At 43.0% G+C, this 14,368-nt stretch overlaps 1 protein-coding gene across 1 annotated transcript in view; it reads left to right on the top strand.

Annotated features, from left to right (window-relative positions):
• The window catches only part of SRSF12 (serine and arginine rich splicing factor 12), a 16,458-nt gene extending 2,090 nt beyond the window's left edge, over positions 1 to 14,368 (top strand). The window contains exons 2-5 of the mRNA XM_073675695.1: positions 6,352 to 6,456; positions 11,405 to 11,508; positions 13,106 to 13,229; positions 13,596 to 14,368. Of these exons, the coding sequence (XP_073531796.1) occupies positions 6,352 to 6,456; positions 11,405 to 11,508; positions 13,106 to 13,229; positions 13,596 to 13,926 (664 nt within the window). The 3' untranslated portion in view covers positions 13,927 to 14,368. The remainder of the gene's footprint in view (positions 1 to 6,351; positions 6,457 to 11,404; positions 11,509 to 13,105; positions 13,230 to 13,595) is intronic.

Here is a 14,368-nt window from a genome sequence, read left to right as displayed (position 1 = left end):
ACCTAAAAACTTGACTGAGACCACAGGTAATTTTCTGATTGCACGTTCCCTTTAAATTATATAGATAACTTTTGGGTGTGGGTTTATTTTTGTGAACCTTTCACATTAAAAATACAGCCCGGTCTTTGCTCACAGCTTCCTTTTATTATTATAGCGCCATTTGTTCCATACCGCTTTACGTGTGAAAAAGGGGTGTACATAGCAGAAACACTTACAGTAATCTTGAACAAAACGTGATGGCAACTAGTACAGGAGTAGCGAGGACCCTGCCCGTGAAGGTCTGTCTACAAGGGATGGGTGAGGATACAGTAGGTGAGGGTAGAGCTGGTCGTGCAGCAGTATGCTGGAAGCAGTGGTTACTGCAGGTTGTAGGCTTGTCGGAAGAGGTGGGTCTTCATGTTCCTATTGAAGGTTTCCATGGTAGGAGAGTCTGTGTTGGGGTAAAGAGTTCCAGAGTAGGGGGGGATGCGCGGGAGAAATCTTGTACGCAATTGTGGGAAGAGGAGATGAGAAGAGTAGAGAAGATAATCTTGTGAAGATCGGAGGTTGCGTGTAGGTAAGTACCAGGAGACTAGGTCACAGATGTATGGGGGAGACAGGTTGTGGATAGCTTTGTATTCCAGGGTTAGGGTCTTGAACTTGGGTCTCTACGCAATGGGAAGCCAGTGAAGGGATTGACAGGGGAGAGGCCAGAGAGTAGTGGGGGGAACAGGTTGATTAGTCGGGCAGCAGAGTTTAGGATAGATTGGAGGGGAGCAAGAGTGTTAGAAGAGAGGCCACAGAGCAGGAGGTTGCAGTAATCGAGGCGGGAGATGATGAGGGCATGCACTAGTGTTTTTGAAGAGTCTTTGCTGAGGAATATGCTGATCCGGTAGATATTTTTGCGTTGGAGTCGGCAGGAAGTGGAAAACGTTTGGATATGGTTTTATCCATGTTAAGTTTTAGAAATCTAGCAGAGAAGGATGAAATAGCAGACAGACATTGTGGGATTCTGGTTAGTAAAGAGTTGATATCTGGTCCAGAGAAGTAGATCTGTGTGTCATCAGCATAGAGGTGATACTGAAAGCTGTGAGACTCTTTGAGCTGTCCTAGGCTAAAGGTGTAGATGGAGAAGAGCAGGGGCCCTAGAACTGAGCCTTGGGGGACACCGTCGGATAGGGGGCGAGCTGAGGAGAGGGTGTGTGAGTGGGAGACGCTGAATGTCCGGTCTGTTAGGTATGAAGAAATCTAAGATGGGGCCAAGTCCGTGATGCCAAGAGATGAGTCTGTAGTAAGAGGGAATGGTCCAGGAGTAGGAGGACAGAGTAGTGTCGCTTGGATTTGGGGGTTAGGTCAGAAGTGACTTTAGTCAGGGCAATTTCAGTGGAGTGATTTGGTCGGAAGCCTGATTGTAAGCGGTCGAAGAGGGAGCAGGAGGAGAGGTGGGAGGAAGCTTCAAGGTGGACGTGTTCCAGTAGTTTTGAGGCATAGGGGAGAAGTGATATGGGGCGATAGCTAGACAGAAGGGATGGGTCAAGGGAGGGCTTTTTGAGGATGGGGGTGATTGAGGCATGTTTGAAACATGAGGGGAAGATGCTGGTTGTTAGTGACAGGTTGAAGAGGTGGGCTAGGGTTGGGATGAAGACTGCGGTAAGGTTATGGATTAGGTGGGACTGGATTGGGTCAAGTTTGCGTGAGGTGTGATTTGGAGATTAAGGCTATGTGCACACGATGCAGAAATGCTCTGGATTTTTCCTGAGCGTTTCTGCATCTCCCTGGCAGGAAAAATGCATGCGGATTGTACATGCGTTTTTCCTGCCAGGGACAAGCGGATGTGAAGCGTTCTTCACACGCATTTCCGCATGCGGGTTGACGAGCGCTTTCCAAGCAATTTTAGCATCACTTGGACAGTGCTTGTCAGCTTGGTCACACTATATAAATCCATGCAAACAGCATGGATTTATATAGTGTGACCGTAAAAGAATGGTAAAAAATAAATCTATACTTGCCTTTCGATGGCCCCCTGGAGTCTTGCTTCGCTCCGTCCTGGCTGCCGGTAGCTCGCGGTACACTGAAGGACCTGCCGTCACATGACTATGACGTCAGCGCAGGTCCTTCAGTCCACCGCGATCTGCCGGCATGGGAGGACGAGCGCAGCGGGGGCTATCAGAAGGTAAATATAACATTTATTTTTTATTTTATTCTTTTTTTTTTTCACAGGTTCTATGGTACCCGGGTCCGGAGGAGAGTCTCCTGTCCTCCACACCCGGGTACCATCCGCACATTGAAAAGCGTGGAATGCGCATCTACATATACAGTGATGCGTAATCCATACGTTTCAATGCAAGTCAATGGCGGCGAAAACGCAGCACTTCTGCAAAATAATTGGTAGTGCTGCGTTTTTTTCCCCAATGATAATCCGCAGCGTAAATTTCCGCAGCATGTGCAGAGCACATGCGGATTATCATTGGGGAACATGGCATGCCTTCTACCATGCGTTTTTTAAGCGTTTTTGCCGCTGCGGAAACGCTTAAAAAATGCATCGTGGGCACATAGCCTAAGGCTATGTGCACACGATGCAGAAATGCTCAGGATTTTTTCCTGAGCGTTTCTGCATCTCCCTGTCAGAAAAAACGCATGCGGATTGTACATGCGTTTTCCTGCCAGGGACATGCGGAAGTGAAGCGTTCTTCACATGCATTTCTGCATGCGGGTTGACAAGCGCTTTCCAAGTGATTTTAGCATCACTTGGAAAGTGCTTGTCAACTTGGTCACACTATATAAATCCATGCAAACAGCATGGATTTATATAGTGTGACCGAAAGAATGGTAAAAAATAAATCTATACTTGCCTTCTGATGGCCCCCGCAGTCTTGCTTCGCTCCGTCCTGGCTATTGGCAGCTCACGGTACACTGAAGGACCTGCCGTCGCATGACTATGATGTCAGCACAGGTCCTTCAGTCCACCGCGAGTTGCCGGCAAGTGAAGACAAGGAGAGCGGGGACCATCAGAAGGTAAATATAATTTTTATTTATTTTTTTCACAGGTTCTATGGTACCTGGGTCCGGAGGAGATTCTCCTCTCCTCCACACCCGGGTACCATCTGCACATTGAAACACATGGATTCTGCATATACAGATGCAGTGATGCGGAATCCATGCGTTCCAATGAAAGTCAATGGCGGCGAAAACGCAGCGCTTCCGCAAAATAATTAGTAGTGCTGCGTTTTTTTTTCCGCAATGATAACCCGCAGCAGAAATTTCCGCAGCATGTGCACAGCACATGCAAATTATCATTGGGGAACATGGCAGGCCTTCTACCATGTGTTTTTAAGCGTTTCTGCAGCCTTTTTGCCGCTGCGGAAATGCTTAAAAAACGCATCGTGGGCACACAGCCTAAAGAGGAAACTCGATCTTCTGTAATGGTGGAGAAGTTAGTTTTGGAGGAGGAAGGTTGAGTAGATAGGAGGAGGTGCTGTGGGGACTTTAGACAAAAGCCTTGTCTGATGGTGTCAATCTTCTGCTTGAAGAATGAAGCAAACTCTTGGCAGAGAGGGAGGAGGCGCTTAGGGACGGAGGAGAGAATTGAAAGTTTTGAATAGCTGTTTGGGGTTTTGAGATAGAGGAGATGAGAAGTATGTTTGTTTTGCTGCTGTAAGTGTGGACTTGAAAATAGTGAGGGATTGTTTGAATGCGATGAAGTGCTCGTTGGAGTGGGATCTTTTCCATCTCCGCTCAGCAATCCTGAGGCCTTTCGCAGCTTTTTAGTCAGGCTAATGTGCCAGGGTTGCCTATTGAGTGTGCGAGCTTTGGTACGTGTCTGAGGGGCGACCGAATCGAGAGCTGCAGCTCTTGTGTTATATAAAGCAGCAGCAACATCTGCATCATGTAAAAAACTGTAAGAAGGAGAAGGGATTCAGAGAGGGAGTGTAGGTCAAGGTGTTTGAGATTTCTTCGAGGGTGTGCAAATTTGTGAAGTGGGGATTGTGGACCTGGAGAGGAGAAGGTAGAGAATGTAAGTAGGTTGTGGTCAGAAAGGAAAGGTGAGCAGGTCTGTGGAGTCGGTATAAAATGGACCAACTTCGACTCCTAAAATATATAATAAATTGGGTACAGTAGTTCAATGCAGTTTGTGGGGAATATTTTTTTATAAGAATTTGGGAAAGTTATGAAATGATCTAAGGGTCTAGACTTTTAGCTGAGATGAATCTGTGCTACTGTAAATTTATTACTTACATGAGCCATGTATGCGGGAGTCGTGGAAACGTCGGAGGTTTGGCTTACCGACTCCACAGGTGTGTTAGATGGGGTCCAGAGGCGGGTAAATATGAGGTCCAGAGTGTGGCCATCTTTGTGAGTGGTTGCAGCAGACTATTGAGCAAGGAGGAAGTGAGGGATAGGAGCTTAGAGACAGGTGAGTGGTAAGTGTCAATGGGGATGTTGAAGTCGACCTTTTAGCATTATATGGCTATATTGTGGATATAGACTGATTGTATGGGCAAGAGCTTTTTTTAATTCTTTTCTCCTGGCGGCTACTGTCTACCAGTAACCCGATGAGCCCCATTTATATATAGAACGCATTCTGAGCTGTCAGCTATGGATAGATCCTGCAAGAGAATGAAGCAACAGAGCCCGAGTACACTTTAGCCCCTTTCATATAGATGATATAGGCTAAAGAATATGTTGTAATAGAGACAAGGGGGACAGATGAAATGTTATGTGAGGCTATATTCCAATCTTGTTTGTGAAGTATATACCAAGAGCATTCTCTGTATACTCTCTACGGCCCTATAGACCTTGTGCATCCAGCATGTGTCAAAAGAATGTACCTGCATACTCGATTTTGTTTTATTCATTGTATAGAAAATTAGTGTACCATGCTTTTCTATGCAGTGAGGTGGTGGTACTTAAAAAAACAAAAACTCATGCCGGGTGGGCTCTGGAGCTGTGCCTGAATCGCATTCCGTAGATGTAACACAGCTTGCATACTCCTGTAACCGCAGTGACCAGGGCTTATTCTGATTGCCACAGTTTTAGTAGGTTGTCAACTACTTTAGCATTTATGACCTATCCTCAGGATAGGTAATCAGTGTCTGATTGGTCGGGGTCGACTCCTGGCACACCTACGATCAGCTGTTCTTAGTGTCGGTGTCACCGGAAATGCTCACTTGCGTAGCTGGCTATCTTCTGATAGTGGCCACGGCTTGGTACTACACAGCCAACTCCTAATGATTTGAATAGGATGCGCAGCTGGGTACTATCAGAAGACTGATCACATTGATCCCAGTTAAAGCTGTACATACATATATTTTGGGCTATTCTATGTTATCACGCCTTGTCTTACCCACGAAAGCCCCAATTCATCAAGCAATTTAGATGCTGATTTTTTTTAATGTTATTTTGAAATGTCGCAAAATTTTTGTGCAACTTGTAATTGCAGAAAAATGTAATTCTTGCATTTTTTATGCCAGACCCGACTAGCTCCAACTTTTTGAAGTGGGTGGCGCTTAGCTGACTGGATGCACAGCTGATGTATTAATCATAATTTGAGCAAAATTGGTGTAAATTACAGCAGAAATGTACTAGAGCACACTTCTTGTGGTGGCGCATGTATTAATGAAGTTTGCTAATTTTACTCCCAAGACTGGCATAAAAAAATGACAGTCTTGATGAATCGGGGCCTAGTCTGCAGTCAGTGTCGACGTACCAGTCTCCAGGTAACTACCTGGATTACATCTGGAAATTGGATAGAAAAACTTTCTTTCGCAGCTGGCACATTGCTTTATAAAATGACATTGTCATTAAAGGGAACCTATCGCTTGACTCATGCCACCCAAAAGCCCTGGCATTTCAGAGAAAATGTAACTTGAAATGGTGTACCCAGGCTCCGAGTCATGCTGCATGAATCAATAAAGGGAAACTGTCAACAGGTTGTTGCAATGTAATCGGTCAACAGCATGATGTAGGATCAGAAAGCCGGAATCCAGTAATGTCACTTAGTTTACTGGGTGCAGCAGTTATGCTGGAATATGACTGATTCCCTTTAATCAACTGCTTTAATGGAAGGTGATGTATCACTGGACTGCTTGCTGTACTATGTGGTAATATTCAGCTTGTCCTGTGCTCTTTCACCAGTACAGGCAGCCAGGTGCTGTGCTATGTCCTGTGGCACTTTGAGTAAGAGGGCTTTGTTTCTGCAGAATCACTCGTCTATTGCAGCTATAGGGTAAATGGGTCGTAAGATGGGGAAAAAAGCAAATCATGCTTCCTACAACCCTCTTGTATTGTATACAGCAGAGACAATGTATTGTTAACATGCCAAAACAGTGCAATTACACTATCAACTTTGTTTCTTTACCTTGCACACTTCAGGCCGGAGGATTTACGGCGTGAATTTGGTCGCTACGGCCCCATAGTAGACGTTTACATTCCACTTGACTACTACAATCGTCGCTCCAGAGGATTTGCATACATACAATATCCTTTATGTACCTGTGTTGATGTTCAGGAGCATGGACGTGCTTGCTTCCTAACTGTATGTGTGTTTATTTCTCTGTCTCAGAAAATGTAAAGCAGTCCACAGTAGCTGGCAAGCACCCCAAGGTTTGAATGAGCCTGGTTAGATAGAGCCAAGCGTAAAGCCCACAGACCTATTTGAAGTTACAGCTTCAAGGAATAAAGAGGGAGGGTGGAAACAGATAAGAAAACTGCGTCCTTGCCACGCACTAAAGACACAGCCTGCACCAAGCTGAGGGCTCAAATTACGTACCTTTAAATCCAAAGCCAAGTTCGATTTGGTTGACCCTTGTCCAAGTTCACCTTGCAAGCCCCAAAGAGTAAAGGTCAAGGTTCAAGATCAAGTCAAATGAGGTAACCGCAAAAGTTTCCTTTTGTATCCTACTTCTCAAAAATGTCTAATCAGTAAAGGATGTATCCGATTGTAAAATAAGTCTTGAAAGTTGTAGCTAAAGCAGCAGTTATGACAAGTTCATGGGGTTGGCTTGGCTGACGTACTGTAACTTCTGGCAGGGTTACTCCTACTTCCTAGTAGGAAATAGAAGGCTGGTACTCATTCAGTTACCTGTTAAACGGTTTTATTGTTGCCACACTTTTTCCCCTATTTTTTATTTTTTTTTTTTTTTTAAATTTTTTTCAGCCACATTAATTACAACATTTTAGATATTTCCATAGGGAAGGAATAGCGGCATCATTTTATAGAGGGCATCTTGGTGCACATAGTGGGAATTATTTAACATGTTCTATGGGATTTAAAATAAATTCTGCCTGAACATAAATCGATAACAATTCTGGTGAGATGTACTGAAAATGCTGGGTTTCAGGCTTTATTAGAATAAAAGGGGTTAAACCAAGGATGGTTTGACATCCCTCAAAATAAGTGTCCATGAGGCTGAATGACTTGATGTATTGCAAAGAGCAAACAAATAATTCTTTCTGACTACTGCAAGGTAAGCTCCTTGCTTGATAATGCCTGGAAAGGATCTGGAAGGGCATTAAGAGCAATGGCTGGAATAAAAGAAATGTATAAAGGTTCAAGTTTTTCTACATATTTTCTTTTCTCTTTAAAAATGAATATGAAATTGGTTATGATTGTTGGGTAAAGGGGTCTACCTCAATGGGGACATGCTTTTGTGACACTAATAAAACTGAACAGATACGCCTTCCCGAACAGATACGCCTTCCCAACAGTTAACTGGTCTCTCCTGTCCACAAAACATCTGCTGGTGGAGTAGCATGTGGCTGTCCATCAGACTCCTCCAATAGAGAACACTTCAAATGGGAAAGATGCTTAGTAATTGGAGGAGGCTGATCAGAGCCTGGTCAGGTGCTCCTCCATCAGTAGTCATGTTTTGTGGACAGGAGAGCTGCAGTGTCTGGTGGTGGACTTCACTAACAATCACAGGAGGAGAAACTCTAGTACTTTTATACTAAGTGCCACCAAATCATGTCTGTAAGGCTGGTGCTCCACTGTGACTTCTAATAGTGCAACTTTAACCATAGAGCCACAACAGCTGTCCCAGAGGATTGCGTTGCCTGTAATTTAAATTTACTGCACTCAAGTGATCTGTAGTGGCACTTGACAGGTAAAATTGAAAAATTGTGCTACCAAATGGAGCTGTAGCCTATGGCGAAAAACCGATGTGTGTACTGTGGCCACAAATCACAGCCAGTCTGCCTTCTCCATTTTCATGGACGACGATGGACATGGACGATTTCTCCAACTTCACCATAAACGCCTATTCTCGGAGATTTTAGTTGGCCCAATCACCTCTTAAATATATTTATACCTAGGATAAAAAAAGAAAGCGCTAATACCCGTCAAAGTAAATAGTACAGTGAAATAACATGGGCTACTTAAAGGGGTTTCCCACAAAGTAAGTACATTTTAATTAATAGATCTTCTAATAATAAGTCACATAAATGGATGTGTTAAATAAAATGTTCCTGTGCTGAGATAATCTTATAAATGTGCCCCTGCTGTGTACTGTGTAATGGCTGTGTCTGACCGTGCAGGAACATGGTCTGATCATACCACAGCTCCTGGACAGGGGAGGAAGCAAAGAGTATACAGACATTACAGCACAGGATCACAGCTGATTCTTTCTGTGAGTAAAACATTTCACTGCTTGTTTTTAAGCAGTGTTTTTTTTCACAGAAGCAGCTGTGATCATGTGCTGTAATGTCTGTATCTTTTTTTTTTTTTTTTTTTTTTTTCGCTTTCTCCCCTGCCCAGGAGATGTGGTATGATCAGATCATGTCCCTGCACAGTTAGACACAGCAGGGGCACATTTTATAAAATTATCTCAGCACAGGACCTTGTTTTTTTGCGTCTTCGTTTTTTGCTCCCCTTCTTCCCAGAGCCATAGCTTTTTTATTTTTCAGTCAATATGGCCATGTGAGGGCTTATTTTTTGCAGGACGAGTTGTACTTTTAAACGCCATCACTGGTTTTACCATATCGTGTACTGGAAAATGGAGAAAAAAATTCCAAGTGCAGTGAAATTGCAAAAAAAAAAAAAATGCAATTCCACCGTTGTTTTGTTTTTTTTTGTTTTTTTTACCACGTTCACTGAATGCTTAAACTGACCTGCAATTATTATTCTCCAGGTCATTTCGAGTTCGTAGACACCAAACATGTATAGGTTATTTTTTATTTAAGTGGTGGAAAAAAAAATCGGCATTTTCCGAGACCCGTAGCGTCTCCATTTTTTGTGATCTGGGGCCGAGTGAGGGCTTATTTTTTGTGCGCCGAGCTGACTTTTTTTATTGATACCATTTTGGGATAAATCCGATGTTTTGATCGCCCATTATTGCATTTTATGTTGCGACGACCAAAAAAACGTAATTTTGGCATTTAGAACTTTTTTCTCGTTACGCCGTTTACCGATCAGATTAATTCTTTTTTTTTTTTATATATTGATCGGGCGATTCTGAACGCGGCGATACCAAATGTGTATGTGGGAGTGGGGTGCAAGGGTGGTGATTTTAAACTTTTATATATATATATATATATATATATATATATATATATATATATATATATATATATATATATATATATATATATATATTTTTTTTTTTAAAGCCATATTTTTTTTTTTTATTACACTTTCTGCATGCTTCAATAGTCTCCATAGGAGACTAGAAGCTTCAGTTTCTTGATCGTTTCTACTGCATACAGGCGACGAGCAGATCGCCTGTATGCAGGAGAAATGCTCCTGTGCTATGAGCGCCGACCACTAGGTGGCGCTCATAGCTAGAGACACATGACAACCACAGGGGGTTTGCTGCAGACCCTGGGTTGTCATGCTCACCCATCAGTGACCCGTGGTCACGTGATGGGCAGGGGTAAGGCCACGCTTCCGGCCCGGCGCTGTTAATTGCCGCTGTCAGAGATTGACAGCAGCGTTTAACTGGTTAACAGCCGCTGGTGGATCGCAGTTCCACCCGTGGCTGTTGTGGGCACATGTCAGCTGTAAGAATCAGCTGACATGTGCCTGGTTCAGTGTTGGCTCAGCGCCGGAGCCCTCACTGTACTGGGGGTGATGGCCTGGGGCGTACTAATACGCCCTGGGCCAGTAAGGGGTTAAAATTTAACCTTGTCGGAAAACACTTTGTAAATGACACAATTTTTTTACAAAAGCGTCTAAAAGCTATCCCCCCGCAACAAGGTGTACCCAATCAGGATGGTCCCCAAGTCTAGTATTTCACCTCGCTATGTGCCAGCAAGCTTCAAAGTAGATGGGGGCCGAGCAGGACCTAGACCTGAGTGTTACACGCCTTCCCAAAAAAAGCTTAAATAGACCAGATGCACAGCCCAATCAGAGGGACCATGCCCCTATATGTACAAGGAATGAAAACAAAACCAAAGAAATGAGCCGGCACACCTGTTGGTGTATTGCTTATCCTAGATTTTATCTGTTAATGGCCAGTGTGATTTTGTATCCATCTACACATTGCACTTGTACCAGCAGGTGTGACTGCTCATTTTTTCAGGGTGTTTTTTTTATTTTATTTTGTCTAGCTTGAGAATGGGGTTCAACATTGGAGGGGTAAAAGCGCCATTCTCCACACATTCTCTAGCAAGAAAGCAGTAATGGACAACTCCTGTGTAATCAGTTCAGCACACCATTGAAACTAAAAACAATGTATACTCTCCTTCTGCAGCGGTGTCATTCCAATGATGTCAGCGTCGCTCTTCCCAGTGGTTGATGTTGCATTGTGCGTCACGTGAATGTTGCTGCCAATCAGTGGCCTGAGATCGGCTGCAGCTCATCAATGTTTCGTCAGGGCAGATGTCCGCCACGACAGAATATTGATGATCTGCAGCTGGTCAGCAGCCATTGATTGTGTGTCACATGACCGCTGCTGCCAATGTTAAGCCACCAACCTGTAATGGTGGTGACCTCATCTCTGGAATGGCTTTTCATTGAAGGTGAGTATACTTGAGTATTGCTTTTATTTTCAGCGGGGCACTGAATTGATTAAGCCGGGGTTGTCCAGCAGTGGACAATCCTTTTAATCTGTGGATTTACCATAAGTCTTACAATGAAAAGTCTTCATGGAACACCAGCTTCAAGCTATATTCAGTTACGTGGCAATTCAGACTAGTCACATCCGTAAATAATGAACATGACCGCTTCTGCCTGCAGCCTTGTGAGTTTGCCTGTATAGCGGTCGGGTGCAGGAGGGAACTGAATGTTGTTGACACGGTCTCATTCACAATAAAATGAGACTAATACATGTTGAAGTGTTTGTTTTTTTCTGGTGCTTTTGGTTCTATTGTAGAACTTTCATAATGAATTTCCAAAGTCCATTTCTGTGAGATGGAAATGGGTTTTTCCTCCAACAATAGTTTAATGGTGCCATGTACAGTGTACATCAAAGTCTCCTTAACAGACAGCCAGGTTTGAAGATGTTCGTGATGCTGAAGACGCGCTTTACAATCTCAACAGAAAATGGGTTTGTGGCCGCCAGATTGAAATACAGTTTGCTCAAGGTGACCGTAAAAGTAAGTACTCAGGTTTACAGGTTTATTAATGACATTAAAAGTGTATCTCTTTAAAAGGTTCTGAAATGTTTTGATTATTTTCTTTGCATGATCATGTTGCTAGGCTTATGCTGCCCTATCTGAAGAGAATAGAAAATGACTGAGACCCTTTGTGTTTACATTGCGCAGTGCATAGTGTTAAATGACTGCCTACCAACAGCATGCTTGTGATCAGCAGTCATTTAACCTTTTTGTATAGGCCAACACTGCTTTAGATGCATAGGCGAATGGTCTGTGCAGCTGATAAAGGCTGAATTCAAGCACCCATGGTTCCTGTACAGACTGCAATGCCAGGACGGACCATGGGTCTCCTGACCTGAATTATCATACTCATAAATGCCTATGGGACCTTTGATTTGGATTAGGAGACCCACGGTCAGTCCAGGCATTGCAGTCTGTAAACAGACCATGGAAAACTGAAGTCTGAATCTAGCCAAAGGATGCTTTTGTGACAACAAGGCAACCAATAAGTGACACATCTAGGGAATGGCAATTTGTCACTGCTTATTGCATTTATTGCTGCCTGGGCAGATGAGGCAGCAAAAAATTGGTGACCAATTCTCTGAAAAGAGGTCCTTTTACCAAATGTTTCATGTGTACATGGACACATGATGTAATAGTGTCTGCAGAGCAGAATAAAAGGTGTCCTGACATATCAGTAATCACACAAATATTTATCAGTTGCATAACTTGTTTATAACTTGTAATGCTGTGCAATGCCGTGAAAGCAGGGCCTGATTACATCCACCAGGAGTAGTGCAGAACAGACTGCTTCTGAGATGTAAACCTTGTGTAGAGAACCTGTACTGCAATGTTCCTACTTCCTATGTTGGCATTCCCTTTTCAGGATGTTCTCTGAGCCAGATCTGAGAACTTCTGGTAGATCCTACCTTTCCAGCTATGTAATGCTAAATTTTCTTTTGAGTGCCCAGTTTTGGTCACACAGCTTATATGGGCTGACTCTTCCTGTTTCATAGAAGTCGCTTCTGTTATTTCTTCATCACAGGCAGGAGTGCAATGAGTGGTGAAACCTATACACAGATTATAGACCACATAGAATCCACCATTCGCAATAGGTGATGGACACAGTGTCTCCTCCCTGCATAGTGACCACATACCTGCACAACCCCACACCATTTTTGCGTATGGCCATTTGGCTGTTAAAAAAACATATTTTAGAATGACTATATTGCATCAACACTTAGGTTTTTGCCACGTATAAAGTGTAAATGCTTACATGCCACATTTATTTTGCTAGGGCTCTGATTTGCCGTGTCAGTGTAGCTGCTAGAGTAAAAGTCAAGTGTCCTATAGTTGGATTGCATCTGACTATTGAGTAATGTAACTAGAGCTCTTAAATGTTTAGAGCTGCATTTATAGACATAAATCTGGTCACTTGTAATTCTTGCACAACATTTCACCTGGAAGCAGATGCTACAGACAGCTGCTCCAAAACCATAGGGTGGCACAATTTGTTTAGAAACCTATTGTAACCAAATTATAATTAAGAATTCTGATTACTAACCATCTATCTATGCTTTAATCTCTCAATGTTTAGCTCCTGGACAAATGAAATCAAAGGAAAGACATGCCTGTTCACCAGTTGATCGCAGAAGATCAAGAAGCCACAGCAGGCGAAGAACACGCAGCCGAAGCGGTTCATGGGACCGTGGCAGGAGAAGGTGGGGCATCTAGATTGTAATTACAGGGCACTTTCCGGTTCTAGAGAGCAGTTAACCAAGTGATCTGTAATGCTGGAAAAGCAAACTGGTGCTAATGCTGTCTGAAAAATGTGGTATATGGTAACTTATATTCCTTTACAGAAATGTATGCAGTGGATGAATTGGGCTTGACACTGATTTAGCGTCTTAATAATGGATACCCCTTTTTTTCTCTCCCCTTCACAATCATCTGATCTTTATCAGGTTTTTTTCTTTTCATTTTACTTGGTGGTATAGATGGTAATTTTTTTTCACTTGTTTATCTTTGAGAATAAAGCATGTCAGTGATATAAAATAAACATTCTTGGAAACATTTATTTTTCACAGGTCAAGACATGGGCGACATTCATATAGCCAATCAAAATCTCGTTCCAAAACTCCACAAAAGCATTCGCGATCACCTATGAGACCTTCTTTTTCAAGAGGATCTAGATCAGCCGAGAAATCTCCATCTGGATCTCCCCCAAAGCAGTCTGGTTCAAAGTCTCGATCTGGTCAGAGGCGTTCTGGTTCCGCAAGATCCCGCTCAAAGTCTCCCCATCAAAGACACTCAAATCCTAATTCACAAAAAGAAATGACCCAAAATACAGAGTCAAGGTCTAGATCACGGGGGTATAGGGGTAGAAACAGCCGGCAGTCTGGTTCTGATGAAGACTAGAGTCTGCTTCAAACCAATTTTCAAGACAAAGGAACACACAGATCATTTTAACCAGAATGTTTTGTAAGTTCCTTGACTGTTTGAGGCTTTTCTCTTATTACTTAAGCTTCCTGGGAAGAGAATACAAAAGTCTTCTCAATAGTGTACTGTAAATGCAAAATGGCTAAAATTCATTTATCAAATGTGAGTGGAGGCAATTCTGTTTTTCTTTAACAGACATCAGTATTGTGTTAGCCTCCAAGTGTGTGTACTTTTAGTTGTATTGGAATAACTTTTTATATCTTGTTTGAAGTGCGGTGTTTCAGAGGCCAATGGTGGGGCAGCTTTAACTGGGGTATTTTGGCTTTCTGCATTAAATGCTATTGAAATCGTTACCTTTCCTCTTAGTTTGTAACTTTTTTTGGGGGATAAATGAACTTCTAATAAACTCACATTTTAATCA

Source organism: Phyllobates terribilis, unplaced genomic scaffold, assembly GCF_046119375.1.
Source record: "Phyllobates terribilis strain yellow unplaced genomic scaffold, ASM4611937v1 Scaffold_3__8_contigs__length_932513732, whole genome shotgun sequence".
NCBI lineage: Eukaryota > Metazoa > Chordata > Amphibia > Anura > Dendrobatidae > Phyllobates > Phyllobates terribilis.
This window is presented reverse-complemented; position numbering and strand designations above follow the sequence as displayed.